The following is a 25,261-nucleotide window of genomic DNA, read 5'->3' as shown; positions in this document are numbered from 1 at the left end:
TTAAATGGAAGATGAATCTTTAAATGTTCTGTTAAAGCTTTCAGATCAAAGAAAGGCTAATGAGATGGTGTGTCCTGGAAAGAAGGCCTTTTCCATAATACGGAAAAGAGAAAACACAACAAAATCTTGCTGTGCTGATTTTAATATCAGCAAGTAGTTTGGGACAGTTAAAAGATGATCACTTGCACTTGGAGAAAAGATATGTTGTATTCTACAGATAAATAATATTTTCCATACTATTTTCTAAAATATATTAAGCATTATATTCCATTTAGACCAAAAATATACAAGTTATTGACATATCATTAAAAGGAATTAATTGAACCTTTATTGCTCTTCAGTCCTCTACATTAGCTATATTCCATTACTCATGAGAGTTTAAGTTACTTCTCTAAACCCTAAAGGACTCTAAATACCAGCAGCTTGCAGTAAACATTAAAATAATCATATATACTATATTTGAAAATAAAACACTTTACAGTAATATTATTCATTTAATGCATCTAAATGTGTATTTAAGTGCCTGTTTTCACACAGCTGGTTTTTGAATACACAGAAGCTGATATGGTGAATAGATTGAAGCTGACGAAATAGTTTCAGAATTATTACGGCTTAAAATATAAAAGCCCAACATATAATTAATAAAATAATGCCCATTAGAACATTTTGTTTTGAAATATTCTTCAAAATGCAACTGGTCAGAGAGGCACAGCTATAAATTGACATTGTGTATCTTGTTTAGCAAGAGCTGAAAAAATCAGAATATTGCAAACTAGAGCAACATTATCAAGAGACAAAATTATGATAGGTCTGATAACTTTAAGAATGTTGTTGAAGAGCATGTCAGCATTTTGAAATTGCATTAAGGACTGCACCTAGATCAAGTCTGATAGCAGGAATTCCCTTTGACGCAGCAAGGAAAAGCACTGATTGCAGACTAAGGTAAATTCATGTTTCAAGAAAAAACAAACAAACAAACAAAAGAACAGATTCAGTTCAAGAGCTAAAAAGAGAAGCAAATGGCACCCTCTATAAAATAATTATTAAAGAGGATGGAAAAAACCTACCAGAGGGAAAAAAATAGATTATAGTTAGAAATCAGTATCTAAAATACAGCAGTCTAGTTGAAGTCTGCAGTTGCATTACCTATGACATTAAAAAGCTATTTTATTTAACATAAAAGGGAGTTTCTCTAAGTCAGAGGAAAAGACATATGAAATACATAGATTTATTCTGACTAATTCGACACTTCCAACATCACACTGAAATATGTGTGTTATCTAATTTTGATAAGAAAATAGATATGAAGAGCCATACATTTAGCTCTCTACACTATCTAAAGCACAGACCACAAAGCAATTACTATAATTTTCAGATTGTGCTGCTTTTTATCTTTCTCAAGCAGGTAAAATTCAATGATAAGTTTTTCTGAAATACATGTGTTTTCTTATGTGGAACTCTCTTCAAAGAAAATTTTCAGATAGCTATTTTTCAAAATGGGCTTTTATTTCTTATACTATAGCAGTAGAAGAACTCCCGTGGAGAGAAGTCTGAGAAAGAATTACTTTTTGTAAACCAAGACCACATTCTTTGCAAACCTCAGTCTAATGTCTCAAAGCCAAAAGCAAAGGACGTTGATTTCGTTGTGTAATATAAAAACTAGAAATCTGCGCAAACTGCTTCAGAATACCTATTTCTGAAAAGTATGACTAAGCCTGACATTAAGACAGTAAGTCTGGAGAAAAAAGAAAAAGCCGCACAAACCTCCGTACCAGAAAATATCAGGCTTCATTGCTTTTAGAAATGCATCAATTCTAATCTAATTTTTGAAGTTGATCATGACCACACCGACAAAATTCAACAGGTAATTTTCCTAATAGGTGACCAATAGCCTTTTCCTAGAACTCATGCATTGGCTGTTGAAATATTCTTAACGACAAAGAAAAAAATCCCACAAATGTTCATACAAACATAAGATTTCCAAAGGAAAAAAATATCAGTGTAATATATTAGTTTCCTGAGAAAACATTAAGAATTTGTTTTATAGAGTAAATAAACACTTACAGTTTCACAAGTAAGACATCTAGTTTCATTCGTTAAGGTTCCCTGAAATATTTCATGAACCCAGGTTGGGTCTGGTGGGCTGTTATTTTCGTTGTCGATGCTGCCATTAGGTAGGCGACCATTTTGTTTCTCTTGTTTTCTTTCCTCTTGCAAGATATCCGCAATTGTATTTAATAAATAGTTTAAGAACTCATGTGCATCCTGCTGCATGTAGTTATCAAAAAGTTCTACAAAATAATGCAAATTTTAAATTAGTGTGTTAGTACTATAATACAAAAAAAAAAAACTTTCAAAAACAACCAGTCTATTTCAGGCTTTGAATCATACACGACATCCAACACCATCCTACGAGGAGCACTTCACAAACTAAGAAAAAATACAGAATGAGAGGGGAAAAACACAGCTCATGTTTACAGCAGTATCTCAACTCAGAAGAATTACCAGCAAACCATTCTGCAAGAAAACTAGGGCATGATTCAACTACCTAAATATACAGTGCTATCTGACGTGTCTAGCTTATCCAGTCCGGCCTCCAGATGTCAGTCCCTACTAAGTTGGATCATATGAGCATCATGTCAGCCGAGCCTAGGTCAATCTCTTGGACAGAACAGGCCATCTCAAATAGATGTAGAAATATGTAACACTTCTCTTACTGTTGGACTCCACTATACTGCCTTCACCATGCCTGAATAATAATTAATTCTGAATCTAACCCGCTGTCATACCCCTATTTAACTGAATAAATAAAACAAGAGCTGCAAGTCCCTTGAGGTAAAACACTTACTTCAGAAGTTCTTCAGGACTATGTGCCCAGGAAGTAAACTGACACAAAGTACAACAGAATGTGACCTTGTTACTGTTCATTTTATAATGAGAAGAGTTTTAAGCAGGCATAACCGTATGCCTTGAGCTGACTTAAAACTGCATTGTAGCAGGCTAGGCTTAAGATCATTAATGAACATAAACTGGACTCAGACTTTGGAAATGTTCAAAGGTCCTGAATGGCCACTGTATTTCTTTTGTAAACTAGCTCTTATTCACAGCACAAAATTACATATCTTTATGATAAATACTTAATAGCATATATAGTGTCTATGCTTAACAATTTAGCCATTTACTTCTGTAAGAAGTGAGATTATCATCACTAAAATAGACGTAAAAAGTCAATAGCAGCTGAACTTTCACATCTGATCTCCAATCATAAAGATTTTCCAATCACCTTTTCCTGCCTAGAATTCTAGTATTGTGACATAAATAAGCATGAATTTAATTTTTTTTTCCTAAAAAGAACTTAATGGCTCCTGTGTTTTACTTTCTACTTGCTATCTGAAATGACCCCAAGTCTGGCTGAGGTTAGCAATATTTAATATGGTTAATTTATTCTGTAAATGCATCAAAATTCAACTATATTTACTGAATGGCAGACTTCTAATCTGCATAGGTAAGGGACTGCAGAATCAAATTAAAGCTTTCTTAACATTGCATAATGTCACTTACGAGTATTCATGGACTATATTTTATGGGGGAGCACTTAAAATCAGGTATAGAATTGTAATATTGTTTGTTTTTACTTATAGAGATGGCCATCCTAACATTTTTTTTCAGTCTGAATATACGCTCTCAGAGACATTACTATAGTATGAACATTTTTTATTGCAGAAGTGAAAAATATGCTACCTTATACTGGCTACTATACATGGCTACTTTTTTTGTAAATTTTGTGTTATAATTTAAAGGTACCCAAATCAAGTAGCAGATTACAGAATTTGAATTTTAATATAGAATTATTTTCTAAAACGCTTAAATCAGTAAACACTTATCAATACTTAGCTAATATAAGCAAAAATAAACAAAGAAAGAGTAAAAATCTGTGGAACTCTAGATACCTGAGATATCCATAACACTAGAAGTTAACTGAAACCACTTGCTGCTTTTAAAGCACATTATTTAAGAAAAAGAAAAGCTAGTCAAATTAAGTATTACATAAATCCTCATTAAATTAAACAAAAAAAAAAAGTTTGTTTTTAAAAGCTATATTCTTGCACTGACATCATATTGTCCTTTCCACACATACAATGTGGGAAACTAGTATCTACATTCAAAGAACAATGTTTTTTCTTAAATACAGATCGAAAACATTAGAGTGAATTTTGATTATAAAAGTACAGATCTTACAGGGGCAAAATTAACAAGCAATTTCAGAAGTTGCCACTGACACTATTCTGCTCTATAAGAAGAGAGATGATGATTCTCAGTCAAAATGGCTTGAAATGGTCTATGTCCTTCCTCTAGGGCCAACTCTTCTCTTTTACTGCAGCACCAAGAACGCTCATGCTTAGCAAACACATAGGTGAATTGTTCCATTACGTCAACTTCATTACTAAATCACAATTGATATTACATGGAGAAAAAAAGAAAAATATTACCATTTTCTTTTCGTAATCTTGTTATAAATTTCTTGGGAGGTATTACTCCAACTTTTTTCTTCTGGGTGGCTATACTGTGGAAGAGATCAGCTAAGCACGTTAGGAGATTCTCTTTTTTTCTTGGTTGACTCTTGTATGCTAAGACTTTGTCTCGAAATGGGCGACAGAAATAAAGTGCCTGAAGAACTGAATTGCAGTAGCATGTATTCCCAAACTATAAAATAAGAGAGAGATGTATTAGCCTGCATTGTAATACTGTACTGAGGAAATATTAAATGTAAAGTTTAAGAAAGTGCATGAGCAGAGACAATTTTTTCTGTGAGTCTTCTTGACATTAAGAAAGCAACTCAATATCCCTGTTCATAAACGACTAGTATACTTTAAGTAGAAGGAATACCCTGATAAATTCAAACAATTATTTTCTTACTTGTAAATTGAATTTATTAATAATATCTTACAGTAACATGTATCAAAATATTCAGCAAATACCAAAAATTTTGCAGTTCCCAAAATACATCCAGAATTACCCAGAAAAGTAAAAATACTTATCGATCTACCACGTCAGCCATAACAGTAAAGAACAGGAACAGCACGACCTTGTAGTGTGAAGAATCTCAGCTATAAATTACAATAGTTTTTCAGACGTTTCAGAAAGATTCACCAAATCTTGTTAGTTGCAATCAGAGTCAGAGATAACCACTTTACCCTGTCCTTACAGTGTCAGTTCCACCTCAGGGTGACAGGATTCACATCCAAGAAATTTCTTAAATCACTGAAATATCATTAGTTTAGGATTCAAAGCTATGGCACAGGTGGTAGGCTCAAAATTGAGACTGAAAGCAAAAGAACACACAAATTGGACATGCGTAGTTTGATGGAGGCAGGTCCCTGAATTGAAAGGAGGGAAGAGTTTGCTAAAAAAAAAAAAGGCATCTGTAACCCATTCTGTAACCAGGACGCCCCAGATGTTCCTCTCCCCTAAGCTCCTGCCAGCTGTCAGGTCTCCTTCCCTCTCCTCGAGTCCTTTGATCGTTGACACTCACTAGCTCACCTCAACCCCAGAAACTTTCACACTGTCTCCACGAAGGCATCGAGCAGTGAGTGGATGCAGTTCCTGCCACTTCATACTGCTCTCCCGTTGTGCAGCCCACTACCTAACACCGGCAGTGTTGCAGATAGTTAGGGAACGGCGGCCGGAAGATATCGTGCTGTACGGAAAGATAGGGCCCCTAATAGCCAATAGTGTTTAGTCTATGGTGTAAGCAGACGGATGTGACGTTGTAAACCTAGCTATATAACACCTTGTTACCCATCAATAAAGGCCATTTTGCTGTCCACCACATTGGTGTCAACTAGCTGATGGCCCGAGTGGCTTGGGGGTGGTCGCCGTGCCGTCCCTGAACCAGGTCGCTGCAGCCGTTTGAACTGCAACACGGCAGGCTCTGGAAATTCTTTGTAAGGCCCTCAGCAAGTAACCCAGCATCTCAGCTGCAGTCACTTGGCCTGAAAATTGAAACACACGCCCACTACATACCTTCTGTAAAATGCAGAAATATTGTTCATATTTATGTTTTAAATAAAGATATTACCCTATAATTGTAGCAAATTATAACACTATATACATTATCATGGGACCTCTATTTTACAGGAAAAAAGAGTGCATTTGGGGGGTGTTTTAAGTGCAAGTTATTTCACTAGCAAAAAAAAGGACTGAAAGTTTTTAAAACTAAAGAATAACAGAGAAACAACCGTTAGTAACTCTCTCACAATTGACACTGATTTAAAAAGAACACTACACATAATTTAAGTAGAAAACTGGCAAATAAAAAAATGAAAAGTGATTATTTAAGTTCAAGAAATATGAAAAACTGTTCTGTAAACAGAACTGCCTATACCCAAGATTGATAAAAAGAATGAGCAATTTAAAAAAGTATAAATTCTTAAGACTAAGATATTAAAAAAATGAGGAAATTAACACCAATTTTACACGTTTATTTTTTAAGAGTGAATGCTTATTTTAGCTTCTTTGTGGCCCAGTTCTATACTCAAGTAGGTCACTGATTTTAAGAGGAAAAGGCATTTTTTCTTATAAAGAAGCAGATAAAGGCATGCAGTAGTCTATGACAAAATACTAAATATAAGCTGATTACTTTTGAGTTTACAAGTAAAAATAATCATAAAAAGAGAATTATATTAAAATGTTAAGAAACCTCTTAAAAAAACAAATGGAAAAAAAAGTTGCTAGAATTTCTGCAGCAGGTGTCAAAAGATAAAAAGGCAGCAAATTAAAAATTTCATAATATTCCTGTCTTAAAAGGAAGCAGTCTGAGAACAAATTAATTAGAACAGCAAATATGCAGTGAGACACAACCAAAAATGCAAAGTAACAGAGAAATTAAAACACTGAAAGAAACTGAGATGATTAACATGATTATACATTAAGCTATATGCCTGTAGATAGAAATACAAACTCAGAAAGACAGTAATCAATAGAAGATTGTTTGATGACACTCTTTTTTTTATTACTTCACACCTCATTTTTTCTTTTTCTTTTCACACAATCTTCATAGTTTCAAACTTAAAATCCTTAAGATGTTAGCTTACCCTTATTCAAAAACTTATAATGATTGTGTAATACAGCTCAATGTGGTAAGTTCAGCATTTACTACCTTCCTTTCCATCTTCAACTCTGATACAAAAGCACAAACTTATTTTTAAAAATGCCTAAAACCTTGTTCCGGTCTCCTTGTCCTCCAATCATCGACTCACCACTACCAATCTGGGCCTTTTTGACCTCTACAACATGTAGCGTTTTCTAATTTCATTTATTTAATCCTTAGGTCGCCTGTCAACCTGAAAAAGAGACGCTTTCCTACTCTCTTCCCTTTACAATTGGGGGTGCTTCAGAAGCACAATACTTGCAAAAAGAGGAAAGTAACCCATTACATATGGGTTACACACCTTGTAAGCAAGAACTGTACGCTTCCCAGAGACACTTTATATGCTCCAACCACTCTAAGATATGAAATTGTACAGTGTGGAAAGCCCATCAAACTATTTAAAACAAGGACATTAAGCTAGTATTACTCAAAATAAAACAGTTGGAAAATGAAATGTTTATGAAGTCTGCCTCAGAGAAAAACAGCAGAAAGGCCACCAGGAACTTTGTATGTTAATCTGTCCATATGTGCTGGATACTGAAGCTTCTCTATCTTATCAGGGGAAGGTTAATGGGGACTGTACAGAGAAGCTATTTAACTAATGCTTTCAACTAGCTTTTTGTTTGCCTCCTTTCTTTGTGCCAGGACCATCTTAAAACCTACGTAGCTAAGTGTCTTTTTTTCTGTTCATACGGTTCTTCTGCTCTAAGTTCTGAGAAATCAGATTATTTTCTTTCACAAAAATACTGCACACAATGATTTCTCCTCTACTTTCCCCCCTATTTTTAAGGTCCAATATCAAAGTTACATCTAAGTCTATGTGGAAACAAAGGAAAAAAAAATAGATCAAGACAATCAGGAAAGTTGGAACAACCTGAACTCACTGCAAAAGGCCTTACAGTTTTTACTCTTTTGATGCAATGCACATTGGGGAAAAAGAGAACTGTTCGTTGAGCCACACAGCTCTCCAAAAATGATCTCCAAGAGAGCTACAAAGATGTTCTGAGCAAACACAGATCTGCTCAGAAGATGGCTTTGCTCCTTCATCTTGGTTCCTCCTCCACCTGATGTATCAGTAGTTCTGACAACTTCCGCTTGTTGCGGTTCTTCCAAAACACAGATCCATCACAGGACACTGAATAATCAGACTTTCTGCTCTGGAAGTCTGATAAACGCTGGAGAGGGGTCACCTTACAAGATTTAAGAGTGTTCATTATTTGATACTCATCGGATAAGATCATGAATTAAATTAATGAAGAACACATGCAGTTTGCATTACTGAATTTTAGGAGGAGAAGAATGATATGCAGACCTGGCTGTTCATGTGCATTCCCATATTCTCTGCATGCCACATTTCTTGAATTTTCAGCTCATGCAAAACTAATTGAAGTCCTACACCTGACACTCATGACTGCCATTTTTAGTGAAACAGGAACTGAAGGGATACTTCTTTCTACCTGCTCACAAGGTGCCAGAGCTACTTCAGAAGTGCAGTGACAAGAAGCAGGGCTGGTGCTGCATTTCCATAGTCTTATCCCAATCCCTGGCCTCACAGTCCCACACTCCTTTCCTTTGCCAGCTGCATAATCTTCCCTATTATATCTTCTGCCAGCACTGTAGTTTGTGTGACCTGGAACAGAACCATTTTAGCTTACTCAGCTACTAGAAAACTATTCAATCAAGGCAAAGAAAGGGGTAAATCTGGCACTCAAGCAAGCTGAAATGCATCAGCATGAGGACAGAGATGGCCAGAGCTGCAGGATGGCAGAGCAGGAATTTGTCTAATGAAGCCTGCAATTGACCCTGCCCCCCCCCCCCAAAAAAAAAAACTTTTTTTTTGGAAAAAAAAAATGACAACCTGAGCTGGATTTGGAATGGTGAGATTACAGCTTTGCTAAGTATCAAACATATACTATATATATATTATTAATGTGTAGCTTAAAGATTTGAGCCACATCTACATGGGCAGCTAATACTTTTTGTATTTTTGCATTTTGTAATATTTTGTATTACTTTTAGAATGCCATCTGCAAAACCTCTACTCAGAGGTTTCCTTTCTCTGGAAAAGAGGAAACCTTTCTCTGTGCCGCTATCAGGAGTCACTCCCTCACTCTCAGGCTTTCCAGACAACATCAGCAGTGCTAACTTCATTTTCCTGCAGCTAGTGTTTGGCTTGACATGTGGGGAAAAGGAATCAGCAGGAATCGAGCCTGAAATGCACTCTGACTTTCCCCTGAGAAGGCAATTAGAAGTAGGTGAATAAAGTCGAACATTGCTCATGTCGAGCATTTTTAGAGGAGTCACTACCTCAGATAGCTGGTTCACAATGATCTTCAGTTTAGAGGATTCAAACAGCAGTACTTCATGCTAATAACATTTTCATCTTACCATGTATCTTAAATATTTTCTGCTGAATTCACGAACATGTATTTGTCCTTTTCATTGTAAGCAGAGTTTTCTATTTAGAGCTCTCATTGACCTGATCAAATAATCCATTGACCATCTGTTCTTCCACATGCTTCCCTTAATTGCCCCTTCTTAATATTTCTTTTACCTCTCAAGTTGTTTTTTCAGAATAGTCTCAATAATTTCTGGATTCCCTCAAAAGTTGGGGAGGAGATAAGAGTATAAAGAGTTCTCTATCTTTTCTTCTTCTATACCTGGGTAATCTCTACATTTATGATTCACAGGTCTCTCTTACAAAATTATCATCTGCATGTAAAAATACTGCCCCAGACACTAAAAACAACTAGATATCACACAGCTGGACAGAGCTACCAATTTCCACATCATATGGCCTTTTTCAGTTATTGTGGAAAAAAAACAGGGCAAACAAAATTGATAAATGAGTTAGAAAAATGTAGTAGTAAATGTTAATTAACCTCCAAAAGCCTCACTTTCTGTAATTGATATAAAAGGATTTAAAAATTCTGTGGGGACAATATTTGTGACTGCCATTGCTTCGCAATCTAACAGTCCATTACTCCTAATTCTTATCAGCTCTGTTATTCCTTCTGACCAGGAAATCAGCTATTTGCTAGTAAAGAGACTGCTACCTTTCCCCCTTCTTGGCTGATTGGAGTTCTGCAAGTTTATCACACGTGTAATGGCATCCAGATAACGTAACAGTAAACACGATCAGCATAACCCATCTGGAAACAGCAACATTCCAGCAACAGGAGGGCTGGGCTGCCTAGGCCAACTCGCTGTACCTGAAACAAACAGCACCAGCTTGACACAGGCTTCAGAGAATCCTACTTCACTTTCAGTTACAATTCAAAACAGTTTGGTCCACAAAACTTTGTTGTTCAATACTAAGATAAGAAATATTTATTCTATTCCACACAGGCCGTTAAGAACATCTTGAGATATCCAAGCTGCTGATCCCTTATGTGCATGGCTGAGGGCAAGGATTTCAAAAAAAAACGAGCTCCCCTTAAGTTCCCTCTTCCCTCTGGATGGCAGAGGGACAGAATTTGATGTCTTCATTGCAGGAAGTGGATCCTTTATTGAAGCTTTTCTTACAGCCACTAAGTATGTCAGGCAGACAGATGAGCAGTTCGAAAGAATTCTACTGTTTTATTAATTCTTAATATAGTACCATACTGTGTGTGAAACTACAGTTAGACTGCATAAACTTATTCTATTAAATAGCTACAAAAGAGCAAAGAACATAGCAGACTTTAAAAAGTAAATACAGGTTTTTGCTGAACTGAAGCATATTTAAATGGTTAACTTAAATTTGGAATTTCTCTCTAAATCATGATCTACAGCTGGATCTGACTTTGGTTTGTTTAATGGATGAATATTTGGGTCATTGGGTCATGTATGAACATTTGGGTCATACCATAAGCATTGGTAGAGACAAACAACCACAGAGCAAGAGAAAGGCTTATGCTGAGACATTGTTCCAGAAATGTTAAAGCATCATTAAAAGACGGTGCCAAGACTGGAAAGGGCTTTTGTTCTTTGCCTCCATTCAAGTTTTAAAAGTGCCATGAGAAAGAGAATTGGTCAATAGGATCATCAGACAAGATTCACTTGGGATATCTGACTGTATAGGACTATTATGAGGGTGTTGTAAGTTTTCACATCTGTGTTTTGTATTTTCCTTCATCCAGATACATTTCCACAGTAAAAATAGATACATTCAAATCTAAAATGGGGCAATGGGACCACAATCATCTCAACGAGTATCCTAGGCACAATCTAGTGTTAGCAGAGTTTTTTTAATAGATATAAAAGAAATCTCAGTCCTTTTGGAAATGCGTGAAGAGAGGCATGACAAATCCCCTAGACTGGGACAAGAAACTAGGAAAATGGATTTATCTGTCAGAGTAAGTGATCTGAGAAAAGGTAAGAACAACTTTGAAGGAAATGAGTTTACAAGCTTAAACTCAGCTACGGAAGTAACAGCAAGCCTGAACAGTTCAACTACAATATTTCGTCTTTTCAGAGAAGAGAGAGAGAGAAAAAAAAAGCTATATTTTAAAGGTATTTCAACATTTCATGAGAAAGAAAAAAAAATAAAAAATAAAACCTAATTTAAATTATTAGTTTATTAGTATTATTAGTGCACTTCCCAGCAGCATGTCAGTGCTAAGACTGTAGAGATGCATATTGCAATAGCAGAACAGTATTATAATTCATTAGCTTCATTATGAAAAGTCAAGATGATGGCTCATGTTAGATCAGCCTGGTTTTAATATGTACTTTTTGAAGCCCCAGAGAAGAAAACTACTTAATAATTGATTTCAGATGGAATCACAAAACTTTCAACAAGACACATCTCTCACAAGTAATATCAGAAATTAAAGTATAAGTCACACCTGAAAACATATGATATAACTGAACAAGATTATTTTTTTCCACAATTCCTTTTCCCCTTCAGTAGCTTTTTTTTTTTCTTCTAACATTTACTACAAAGAGCAGACAGGATGATCCATATCCTCAAGGTCCTTCCACAGATTATTTTTTATTTTTGCGTATTTATTCATTTAAAATGTGATATTGCCAACTGCAAGTTATATATTCTAAATATATCTTTTAATACTTCTTCATTTTAATAGCAAGACAGTGATTTAAACAAAAAATAGTCTAAGTATAATGAAATCAAATATTAAATATAGTCCAATTTCAACATTTTAATATATTAATTCTGAAATATATTTCAAAATATTAAACATATTAAATGAATACGTCTTTCAGTGTTTTAATTATTCACTCAAAGAAAATCTTGTAATTTAGCAAATTGGCTTGTGTAATTCTAAAGCAATCAAGCAATGCACTAGAACTTACATTAACCAAACCAAAATAGTGCTCATTGACTGGAAATTGTTCCGGACCAATCTCTTTCTCCAAAGCTGAGGCATTGGCGCCCTAGAAAATTAAAAGCAATAAAGTATTAGTGTTATAGCTATGTGCACAGAGAGCTTAACTACTTGAGAAAGATAATTCTGAAAACTCTCCAGTGTGCAACCACAGCCGTAAGCAGCGACTCACACACATGACAGGAACATGAAACAGTCCCAGCCTAGAGTCTGGACACAACCAACATCCGGGGCAAAGACACGTCGCTCAAGAACCATCTTGATCCTCTGCAGTGGGTACTGATTCGCAGCTATGCATTTCACAATGCATTTCAATCCTAATCATGACATCTGCATAATTTTAAAGCTGCCTGGTTCAAATATTATTATTCTCAAACAAGATGTTGTTTTAGTTTCTTTACTTTCTTTTACCTATATATATATAAAAAAATACTGCTCACAGGTATAGAATTTGTTAACATCAAACCAGTATTGTCAGATCTCAGCCCATAAGACTTAGTGTTTATGAGTTAGGTGACTTCCTAGCACTGAAGCAATTCCTCTAGTGGCGGGGAAACAAAAATAAACCAGAAAGTAAATATTAAAAGTAGATTAAACATATTCCCACTCGTATCCAGAAAAGGAGGAGAAAGCAGAGTTTGTGTCCCAGCTTCACAATCATGCATGGCAAACTAACCAAATACATTTAGTTAGTCCTATTTCTTAGGGCAAAGACAAATCCTTGCTTGAAAAGAGTCCAAAAAGGCAGGAGGGGAGAAAAAATAATTAAAAAAAAAAAAAAAAAGGATTCTTTGAGTCTCCTGCTAATCTACACTCTCTAATTGCTTATGTTGGTGCCAAAATCATGTCTAAAACTGGACAGGTCACCAGCAAGCCTTAGATCCTCATAATACAGAGAGGAACCTAACACATTTCCAACATCAGCTAATTATTTCAACATCACCCAAAACCTCTTCAAGACTTTTTTCCTAAGCACATACTATTCAAAAAACACCTCAAAATAAGTGACACTATTTTTATGTATACTCATGCAATTACTCTGCTTTGGTGTGCTGTATATATTATTTTCAGAACACAGTTCCTTGAGTAACAGTTGCCCTTATATAGTACTGTCAAGCAGGTGATACAAGGCCAAATTGTGAGCTCCCCTCTACAATGAGGGGGGAAGCAGAGGAACATAATATTTTATCCAGGAGCTTAATATTGTATGCAGCAACAGTTGCAAGTAAATCCTTTTGAAAAAAAACACTAAAGTCCTTTTCATAAATGGATTATCAGCATAGCACACACAGCTTTTATAAATAGGGTATTTAAATTAGTTTGGGGAACTTTAGATGCATCATTTTTAGACTTGTTCTGGTAGGTGAAACAATACTTTCCTCAGAGGATAATAAATTGCTGCATTTAAGTTTCTCCTCAGTCACTTCCTGTGAACACAACCTTACCCAAAAGCAAATAACTATGCATATAAAATACACCAATTCCCACTCTGAAAAACTCAGAAAACCAATTAAAAAACAACAACAACAAAACCCCCACAACTTTCTATGAAGTCTCACTGCTCACTAAGTGCTTCAATGGAGAAGCAATTTTATCCAACCCTAAGTATGCTTTTTTGCATACAATACTCATTGCATGCTACATACATATATATGTCAATCAGTCTCAATACCCCACCCCATATATATATATATATATTTTTCTCCATCAAGCTAATGAATGAGCATGAATATTCCAGTCTAAAGACAGGTCCACATAAGTTAAATAGTCCATACTACACAGCAAAAAAATCTTCAGAACACACAAGGCTCCTTCCCATGGTCTTCATCTATACCAAATGGATCACAAATGGCATTGAGCATTAGCAGAATAAAGTTAAAAATCACAAAGTACATTAAAAATAGTGCTCAGGGTTTCACAGATTAATTGCAGATAAGGGAAAGGGGGCAGAGCTAAATTTGTGACTGTACCAAAATGCTTAGAGTTAAAACTGTATTATGTGATATCTACCATGATGGGATTGCAATAGTGCAGAGCTGTGACCGGTTACACAACTCAGCTCAGTCATTCTCAAGCTGGGAAGACCCTGCCAAGAGCCACCAGGAGATGGCAGCTTTAATTAGAGCCAAAACCAACATAACTCTGCACTTCAGATGGCCACTACAGCTCTGCTCAAAACATGGTCCTGGTCACCTTCTCGTCAGTCATATTCCCTGGAGCTCTCCGGTCTCATACAGCTTTTCTTTCATGGGGACATGGCCTCAGCACCTGCTACTTTAGAAGCTGGTCTCAAATGACGATGCTGGTGGTGAAGGAGAGCAAGACCTTTTAGATCAAAGCATGCCATGACTTTTGAATATTTGATTTTCCAACCTTAAAACAAACCCAAATTGAAAAACAGCCATAAGGTCTGCCAAGGTGAATATTATTTACTAATAAACTAGGGAAAAACAAGGAACAGAGAAGGCCTTTTGTGCCCTATTGTTATAATCTTCAGTTCATTAAAATAAATCCAAAAGCAGGTTTTAGAAAATATAAGCATGTTAACATGTGATCCAGACAAGCTTTTAAAAATCTAACTAGCCTTGTCTAGGAAAGGGTTTCCATTCTGTAGGACAGCGCGTTCTGTCAATACCTTTGAATCTTTCATTCTGCAAACCTGGAGGTAAAGGAAGCACTGAGATGCACCATCTATTACAGTACTGTTTGGTTTGCACTTTTCAGGCCAAGGGTCAGCAATAGCTTGAGGCACAAGCAGCCTTATCTACAGCCACGATGGACCTAGTGGGCTTCAAGATGGGTTTGGGATGCTTCAGTCTGTGATGCATGTTGCAGAGCAGACCAGCACTTCCCTGGCAATTCATGAGATGCTGGACGATCCCAGAATGATTCTCTACTCCTCTGAGACTCACCAATCAACCTATGCAATAGCTGCTCATTCCCCACTTTGAGCTTGTGCAGTGCAGAGAAGGGAACATCATGAGCTCTGGTCTGCAGATCCTATCTCCAGGTTCTCTGCCTTCCGGACTGGAAGCACAGGGACCATGCAGATTGTTTACTCCAAATTTTTGGCAGTGGAAGGGAGCAGAGGAACAACAGAGATCAAACAAAAGCTAATATTTACCTATATACACTGCATTACACTGCTCTCCTCCTTCCAGCCCAGAGATAATTACACTGGCATACAGAATGCATATTTGTAACAGCTAACACAATTCTCTTTCTGTTAACTAGGATTACAAAGTGAAAACTTCAACAACTAAGGTGTGTATCAAGGAACATAATATGAAATCTCATAACACATCTAGTTTGGCTTGTAACAGCAGACACTGGAACAATGGAATAATGCCAAAACATAAACTTCATTTGGTTTGGACCAATGGAAGTGCGTGTTAAAACAGCACACGGAAAATAACACTATAATGTTGTATGAAAAGATCAGAATGTTGATTATGACCTATTAAACATTATTATTTCAACACTGAACAAAATACAAAGCTAATTCTATAAAGAAACAAATGTCAAGATCTCCGTATTTTTGATGAATGTAGTATTATTTATCCTTAAAATTATCAAGTCACATAGTTTGCAGAAATGTAAAACAATATATACAAAACTGAGACTCATACAAAGCTAAACTATTCTGTTCTAGATGCTATACATGATGTTTTAAAAGATAAGTGTCAAAAATGACAGCTTTATTTGGTTCTTAATCTTCACACATTAGTCCTGGACAGATTTCAAGATAGGCCTAATAGTCTGTCACAAAACATTATGAGTGCAAAATTAAACTTACAATTATTTATAATTTGTAAAAATAAGTTTCAGCAGTTTAAGCATTCATTTTTCTTTTTTTGCTTTTTTTTGGGGGCCAGGTATTAGAAGACTCTTCTTTGGGCTACTAGAGATGTAAAGATTTGCATAGTCTGTTCTAAAATAATGCACAATACTGTGGCTAAGTTTTCTATTAAAGAATTACATATTCTAGTTATATTTAGTCAGAAAGTGTAAGTTCACATTTGCCCCTATATTTATATAATCAGGACTAAGAACAAATAATGTAGCTATATTAAGTCAGTTTATATTTGTTGTTTCAACAGAAACCAATACAGAAATGTGTTTCTTATGATGTGTTTCTTGCCCAGGAAGCAAAAATGAAGTATGCTGCATAAGTTTCAGCAATCCTCATTGTCCATTTATTTGAAAAGGAAAAAAAGAAAGTTTTTATGGAGTACAAAGTGCTCTGGGTGTCCCTGCTGGAGCAGGGGGGTTGGACTAGATGATCTCTAGAGGTCTCTTCCAACCTCATCTATTCCGTGATTCTGTGCAAGTAAAACAGAAAATGCTTGGTGGATCAAAAAAAGACGGCAGTATGGCATAAAATTACATTCCCTTCAAATTTGGAGCATCCACCACACCTGTGCTTTTGACCCTGACTGAGCACGCACGCGCACACACACACACACACATTTTCCTTCTTTTTCCTTCATACAGCCGGACACTCACACTTTCTCCAGAGAAGTCCAGTGTGAATATTAAAGTCAAATCTAAGTTACTCTCATATGAAGCAAGGACTGCCAAGAACTAGAATCCTAGACTTTGTTCTTTCATGGACTGGATCTTCAAAAACATGCAAAACCCTAATAATGCAATAATAGAATTCTTAACGAATTTGCTGCTACGCTGGAAATAGACTTTGTTTATTATCCTCAATGCAGAAGGAAGTCAATGGCACCACTAAGAATAAATAATACTTATTTTATGACCGTATTTTATCTTGTATGTTTCCAAAAACCTCCCGAGGTTACAATGTTTCTAATATCAGATGAGCTTGCTTTATATCCCTCCAACTAGATGGACTTTGCCAGTTTCAGTGTAAAACATTTCATAATGACACTACTAAGCAGGTTCCCAAACAATGAAAACTATTACCTTTGAAGATTTTTAGTTAAAAGCTGAATTATACTAACTGACAATACAGGAAGTCTATGAAAAGTATTTAAGAGGATCAAAAACTTTCACACACACACACAAAAAAGTATTGGTAGTTTAAAGGATTACACTCACTTTCTAGAAAAGAGACTTACTTGATCACCCAAAATACTGTGCTTAAAATTAAAACACATTTGCTCAAATTGTCTCATTAGTAAACTGCACACTATGCTGCGTTTCATGAACCCTTTTAAAAATGAAATTAATGCATGTAATTCCTATTTGATAAAAACAAGCATACCGCTTTTATAAATCACAGGTATCACGTAATCATTAAATATTTTTAGTTTATGAAAAGTGGTAAAAGTGTTTTTGCATTCAGGTATTCTTCTGTTGATATGTAGTTCTGATAACATCAATTTTAAAAATTATCAATTTTTTTTTTTAGACCGGATAGATAGAATATCTGTTCTTTAGAAAGGATACAAAGAACAGATAGAATAAGGCCCTTATTCAAAAGGTATCATTTGTTAAACACATTTAACATATAAACTTCCTAATCTAGGAATGGAAATGTTATCCCTTTTTCTTTAAAGAATTTGAAAAAGTAGAGTACATAAATAATTAACAGATATGCTCTAAGTACATTTTTATAGAATCCTCACCGCGAGTTTAAACTAGTGAGGCAACCAATTTATATTAAAAGAGTAAATATAAAGACTACATACATGCAAAGACTAAATATTTATACAGGCTTTGTGTATTAATAGGATCAATTAATCTCAGTGAAGCACCTAACTCTCACTGTTGGCAAGATTAGAGTTTGTGTTTGATGATGTTTTCATGCTCAGAATGAACATACGTATACATGTAGGTATAAAAAGAAAAAAAGGTGTTTGTATAATTTCAATTTTTCTAGCAAAACGCCAACTAGGTAAATTCTCTGTGCCCTATGGTATAAATATTGCTTTAGAACTACACAGCTTCATGATTTTTGTTTGTTTGTTTCAAATGTCTGATATTTGGCATTTTTTATATTAATTTGGAGAGTTGCATTTCTATTTTGATGTACCCTAAGACAAATTTACATAAATTAAACAGAATACTTGAGAGTATGACGAATCCAGTATTTTAAAGAGCAAATGTATATACTCATCTTCCATTATCATACTGTAACAGTTACATCTGTGAAAGTAAAGATGGCAAATGTCAAATCTTGCCTTGCATCTTAGTGTCACATTTATCACGGCGAATTCTCCTGGTTAGAACCCCAATAAATGAAACCCCCTGTAGTGGTTTAAGTTCTTACCCCAACTGCCTAACAAATAATCTCCCCCATATTCAATGCACTTGCAACAGAATCACCGCCACATGGCCTGTGTCTACACACTCCAGCACACTAACCCAGGTGAAGTTACAAGTATAGTTACAAATTATAAACTTTACAAGTTAGTCAAGTTACAAGTATAAGCTTTTCTTGCAATTAGGCATTTTTATAAAATTTCTCTCCTTTGAGATATGTCAGTGTGCCCTGCAACCCTACCCCAGCTGTGCACTTACAGGATCTGGTTCTTCTTACCAGCGTTATTGTCCCACACTCTTGTAAGAAGTTAAGAATTTTTGAGGCCTCTTCAACAGTGCCAAATGTGACTGAAATTGTGGCTTGTTTTTTAAAAGCAAAAAGGGAGTCATATCAAAAGGCTGGCTTTTGACCTTTTCCTGCCTGTTTCTCTTTCCCATCGGTACCCATTTTGCCCAAAACCAAAAATCTGGATTCTACGATATGCATAGACTTCTGATACTGGATCCAGTCACATTATACAGTGCATATCTAAACTACAACAGTGTGTTTGATGTCAGTTTTCAGTGTCTGAATTAATCGCTGGAGATGTTCTGTGGCACTTCAAAACAAAGTACGCTGGTCCCATACATAAGATATTGGACCGTCAGAGAGGATGGGAGCATGTTGACAAATACCTGAAAGATGAGGCAAAAGGCTTTCATATCTAATGCTACAGATTATAGATCAGCATTTTTATGCTTTAAACTTTTTCAGACTGTGTTAACATAATTAATCTGTTTCTATACGAAACACTGAAAAATAAGTATTACTACTAATACAACTTCATTTTGTGCATGTGAGACATGCACAATTCAGACAGATCCATATTCAGACTGATTTCTAAGCTACAAAGATCATTTCTACTCTTTGCTTCAAAAGACTTGATACCTTTAAGTTGCTAACAAATGCTTGCTAGATTCTGAACAGCAGAAACGGAAGTCAGAAATACTTGATTCAGTCTCTGGTTGGTGATGAATATACTTGGGGCACATCTTCACTGCAGTTGCTATTCCCTAGCCGGGCACAAAACCCCCATATAATTCACTCAACTAAGACTGCTATTGCAGTTTAATGCATGGATGACAGTAAAAGGACAAGTTTATGTTAACTGGAAAAGCATTAAAAAAATCCCCAAAAGCCTTTAACTTCATGCATTTTGCATCTATAACAGTAGTTAAATCACTCAAGGACAGTGTTTCTTCACAATCTCCCACCTTGTCAGTAAGTCTCACTACAGCACAAAGAACCACTGGAGTGGTGACAGTAGGAAAAAAAAATGAGAAAAAAAAGAGTGTCCAAAGAAGCCCAAATGTGGCATATAAAGTATATAATACAGGAAGAGAGATATTAGAGACTTTTAAGAAGGCCTATAACATCACTGCTATAAACGCAGGAGTACAGATCAATGAAGTAATGATGAGAACACCACCTGAAAAGGCAGTGGCTAACAAACTAAAAATCTACTAGTGCTGTAAAACTTAACATTACTTTCTAATATTCAGAGCTTGAACAAAAAGGATAATATGCATAAAATGTAAGTTAGTCAGAAGTAGAACAACTTGAATTTGGATACAAAAAAAGAGGAAGTCATGAAATGCAGGCCCGAGGTGGAAGAGCTTCTTCAACATACACAGCTCTCAAACAGCTGTTTTACAGATCATAAGATCATGTTAGGTTTTGTGTCAGCACAAATCATGTCTAGATAAAAACAGCATGTTACTTGTGTAGGGTTAGTACAAAACCTAAAGAGAAGCAAAAACTTGAGAGCTCTTGCAAGAGGCATGGGGAAAAGGTGAAAAAAAAAAGTGAGAAATTTCAGAAAGTTATTTGGAAGTTTATTTAACGGTAGATTGACACAAAGAAAAACTGCCCGAAATATATATATACACACGGCGTGGCTCTTGTGTTCGTGTAGGAATTCTGGAACCATGAAAAGAAACAAAAGATTTCATTTTGTGTCCAAATTCACAGCCCTGTTCTCTGTGTGCAGGCCAAAATGAAGCCCCTGCCCTCCTTACCTCAGGCACATTTTGATGTTAACTCCCTGCATAACACAAAGCTTCAGAGAGTTATTTCCCCCCCCACCCCGATTCCCCTATATTCTCTAGGTGTCCCTGCTTGAGCAGGAGGGTTGGACTAGATCTCCAGAGGTCCCTTCCACCCTCAACCATTCTGTGATTATTCATTTTCACCACAAACTGTATGCTTTAATATGCTTGTTAAAATTAAAAAAACCCACTGCCTGAACCTAAGCATAATGTTCTAAACAACTTTAGACTAAATATTAAGTCTTTTTTAGTACTATCCTTACTTTTTGTGTTTGTTTAAGTACAATCTTGCATTACTTACTAAGTATTTTAAAAGGTTGTACTCTGAGCATCCTTTGCTGGCTGTCCCATCCCACAGCACTATTAGAGCTCAAGCAGTAGAAAGGCCTGGGAAAAATCTTCTGCTTGGAGTTCCTCACCTCAGGGCCCATGATTGCGATTGGACAGATAATACCTAACTGATATCAGTTTTAGCTTCAGGGTTATAGACATTTTAGTTAATAGCAAGAAGATTTTTTGTTAAAAATATGTTTATGGATTGTCATAAGGAGCTTAATGCCAGCTCTAATAATCATCCACACAGGATAAGCTTAAGATAGCAGGTTGGCCCATACAGACCTGTAATTTCCAAACTACCTGTAAGAAATGTGAGGTCCCATGCTAGACTTGAATCAAGGAACCAGCACTGAAACTTCACTGCCGACAAAGATGATGGCCAACTGTGGGTGGAAATATGTTAGCAAAAACTACAGCAAAACGGGACTACTCCATTCCACAAGGATCCCAATCACACTGGCTCCTCAACAGCCTCACCTAAAATCCAGCTGCTTCAGAGAACAAGCACTCTTGACCTGCAGGTACAGAATGTGGTCACATAAGTATCTTAGCATATATTCACGAGTACCCGAAGCCTGACCCTCCAAGCTCAAATGAAAAGATGTGACCTCCTGTACCACGCACAAAGGCTACAGCTGAACTGACTGACCTTCATTCATTTAAAATACTGTTGGGCCACCTTTGAAATGTCTGCTTGCGATGCTAAAGTGTCTCTGCAGCAAGATTTTTGAAAATTGGAGCACTTGCCAATGATCAGCATGTGAGCATTTCCCATTGTTTGACATTAATGTACATTATAATTTCTACTTAGCAAAGTAACAAACTGGATGACTGAGTACATTTTCTTTTTCACCCTTAACTATCTCTTAACTAACCCTTCCTCCTCCTTCTGTGGGGACAGATTTGGGAACCAGAATATTCATTTGTTCAAGGAACAGGCAGAAAAGAGCACAGATGCAAGATCTTTGACTATGGCCCATCAACACCCCTCACCCACGAGGAGTGGAAGCTGCCTATAGCAGACATAAGTCCTTAAATTCAGCTTTCCTTAAATTTCCTTAAATTCAGCTCCCCGCACCTCTTGGGAAGAAAGAGGGGAAAAAAAAAAAAAAAAAAAAGGGAGAGAGAATACACCGTGGGAGCCTTACTGCAGCTGTGCATGTGTTTAGGGCTCTAATTTATTAGAAGAGCGCGTAATGAAAAGCAATCAGTGGAGCAAGTCCCCTATCAGGGCTCGGATCGATGCGAACACTTCAAATTACCCGGAGATCACGCGCGGCGCGGGCGCTTTTCCGGGTAACCGGAGACGCCGCCGTGCGGGGCAATCAGCGCCCCGCGACACCGGGAAGCGCCGCGGGAGGGGGCAGCGCCGACGGGGCTCCAGAAACCCGCCCTGGTAACGCGTGTGCGCTGAGGAGCGCCGGCCCCCGCGCTCCCCGCGCAGCTGGGGGAAGCGCTGCGCTCACAAGCCGGGCTCCCACGCCACGGGTGTCCGCGGGGCAGCCTCCCAAGCCGACTGAGCCGCCGCGGCCGCCCCGTCCCGCCGCCCCCGTGCTCACCATGGTACAGATGGAGGCGATTTTGGAGACTGTCATGAGGATTTCCATCCGCCCAGCGCCATCTTCCGCCCAATCACCGCGCCGGGCCGAGCGCAGCCGGGCCGGGCGGCAGCAGCAGCCGCAGGAGGGCGAGGCGAGGCGAGGCGAGGCAGGCGACGGGGGCAGCCCGCGCCGCCGCCGCCAGCGCCGGCCGCGCACTGCCCAGCGGGCCCGACGGCGCCCAGAGAGCGCCCGACCCGCTGCCCGGGGGCGCCCGCGGCCACCCCCTCCCGCCGCTCCCCTGCGGCGCGGGCCCCGCCTCCCCCTCCGCCCGCGGCGCCCCACGCGCCTGCGCGGCTGGGGGCGGGGCGGGGCGCGGCGCTGCTAACCGCCCCAACCGTCCCAACCGCCCCAACCGCCTCCCGCGTGCGGCGGGGGGACCCGCGGGGTCGGGGAGGCGGCGGGAGCCTCCTCGGGGTGAGGGTCGAGGAGGGGGAGAGTGGCCTAGAGGGTGGGAGGGCGAACGGACACCGTGTATGCAAAGGCAAATTAAAAGAAAAGAGGAGTAAAACGTTTGTCTCTGATCAGCCTTAGTTAGGGAAAAGCCAAGCTGACTCCAAGGTAACTTCTGACATGTAGCTAGCAGTTATTTTGTCCAAGCCTTTCCTCTGGAATGCCTCACAGAAAAGGGAGGTGCATAGAGGAATGTATATCACCTTTCTCTTCCCTTCTCCTCCCTTCCCCTTCCCTTCTTCGTTACCAGCTCCCTGGGTTCAGTGGGTTTGGGATTAACCTGCCCCAACCTCAGGCATCTCCAGAATAGAAGCTGACCTGCAAGGCTCTCATCTGCATTGCTTAAGACACTTAAGGTGTCAACTCTCAAATGAGACAAATTGCCTCCTGCATGTCCCTGTTTCTGTCTACGGACTCTAATGAAAATTGGGATGTTCATATCAGATGTTGATGTCTGCATTATAAGAATCTAAAGTTGGCTGTGTCCTACCTTTCTAAATATTTGGGGAATATCTACCAGATTGAGATATATTATTCTAAAGAAAAATGTGTAGCCACATAAGACCTGTATCATGAAGACATCCTTTCACTGTGAAAAAATATGCTTAATACCTACAAAATTATATAGTTCTTATGACTCTCAGAAGTAAACAGTTTTTTAAAATGCTTACAACTGCATTAATGGAAATACAGAGTAGCATTTTCCTTCAGCTAAAGTTGTATTTGACTTTAAAAAGTTTTATAACTGGATTCTTTATTGAACCTGAAATATACTACAGCAATCTTTTATATAAGATCTGTGGTCTAGAAGTGCACATTTCAAAAGCATAGTATTTGAGAAAATTAATGCCTCTTGGATGACTACACTCAGAAATTGTTTCCACAGAAACCATGGGGGAGGACAGCATCAAGGGAAGAAGAAAGAAAAGAAACAAAAGAAGTGGATTGGCCATTTATGAGCAGAAAAACAAAAAAAGGGGGGAAAAAGAAAGGACATTTGTCCTGCTAGAAGTGTCATGATGTCAGATGTTGAGCAATTCATCTGCTGCAATATTCGTATGCCATCTGATTCCTTGCAGTATTAATCAGGCGCGTTACAAGGGATAGTCCTGTGTCACCCAGAATGGACAAAATATTCAAAAGATGACACAAGGAAAATAAGGCAGCATGCTGTCTCCCTTGAACAAACCATGAAACACTATTGGATGAGTTTATACAATTATCTGAAAGATAATTCATCTTGGAACTGATTATATGGCACCAAGTGGGATTGTAGAGGTCAGAGAAAACTGCAGGAGTCTTGAAAAGCACTCAGAGGAAAAGTCGGAGATTGTCTTTATGCTCCTTCCTGTCCAAGAAAATGGAATACGCTCAGTGGGAACTGTGCTGTCTGCAGTTCCATGAGACAGTTTAGGTGTAGTGGAATATTGGACCGTATTTCAGAAAGAGCGTTGGGTGTATGACTATGCTAGCTCACTTCTGACAGGCATGGGGGCTAATCACAGAGGGAGTCCAAACAGAGGAGCTGGAGAGATGTTAAATTAGTAACAAGGAACTCGATTAAAAAAAAAAAAACAGTGCTGTGTAAACTGAGATGCTGTGTCATGAATAAACTGAGCTCATGCTTCGTAGATGGGGGAAATGCTGAAATGCTTTCTCTACCTTTGACTATTAAAATGACATAAAATCTGAGGAAACAACAGAATTGGAAGTTCCCATTTAATTCTCATCATCAAGCCCCTTTAGGTGACTGGAATCATGAGTTCAATGTTCTGATTATTTGACCTGCTTGGATAAAAATAGGGCATGTAGACTAGGAATGTTGTGTGTGTATGTGTGTGCTTGAGAAGATAGAGCTTTAAAAACAGCTTGTTACGGAGTTACTGTAATGTATATACATAGATCAGCATGCTAACTAATCTCATCTGAGAAAAATATCAGCAATATCTTGTATCAGTGGTGAGAGACAAAATCCAGGTGACAAAGTGGGACAAGAACATTTTTGCTGATTGACTGGCCAACCTGGTGTGGATAACTTTAAAGTAGGAAGAACAGGGAAGGCAGATCATGAC

The 25,261-nt window shown here is 37.7% G+C and overlaps 1 protein-coding gene across 1 annotated transcript in view; it reads right to left on the bottom strand.

Annotated features, from left to right (window-relative positions):
• The window catches only part of USP12 (ubiquitin specific peptidase 12), a 33,203-nt gene extending 10,405 nt beyond the window's left edge, over positions 1 to 22,798 (bottom strand). The window contains exons 1-4 of the mRNA XM_088522280.1: positions 22,698 to 22,798; positions 12,449 to 12,529; positions 4,491 to 4,704; positions 2,065 to 2,291 (exon numbers count right to left, since the gene is read on the bottom strand). Coding sequence (XP_088378406.1) covers positions 2,065 to 2,291; positions 4,491 to 4,704; positions 12,449 to 12,529; positions 22,698 to 22,745 — 570 coding nt within the window. The 5' untranslated portion in view covers positions 22,746 to 22,798. The remainder of the gene's footprint in view (positions 1 to 2,064; positions 2,292 to 4,490; positions 4,705 to 12,448; positions 12,530 to 22,697) is intronic.
• Positions 22,799 to 25,261: the final 2,463 nt, after the last annotated feature.

Source organism: Tinamus guttatus, unplaced genomic scaffold (genome assembly GCF_059628265.1).
Source record: "Tinamus guttatus ecotype Peru unplaced genomic scaffold, ASM5962826v1 Tinamus_guttatus_pri_ptg000150l, whole genome shotgun sequence".
NCBI lineage: Eukaryota > Metazoa > Chordata > Aves > Tinamiformes > Tinamidae > Tinamus > Tinamus guttatus.
Note: the sequence above shows the minus strand (reverse complement) of the source record. Positions and strands in the feature narration are given on the sequence as shown.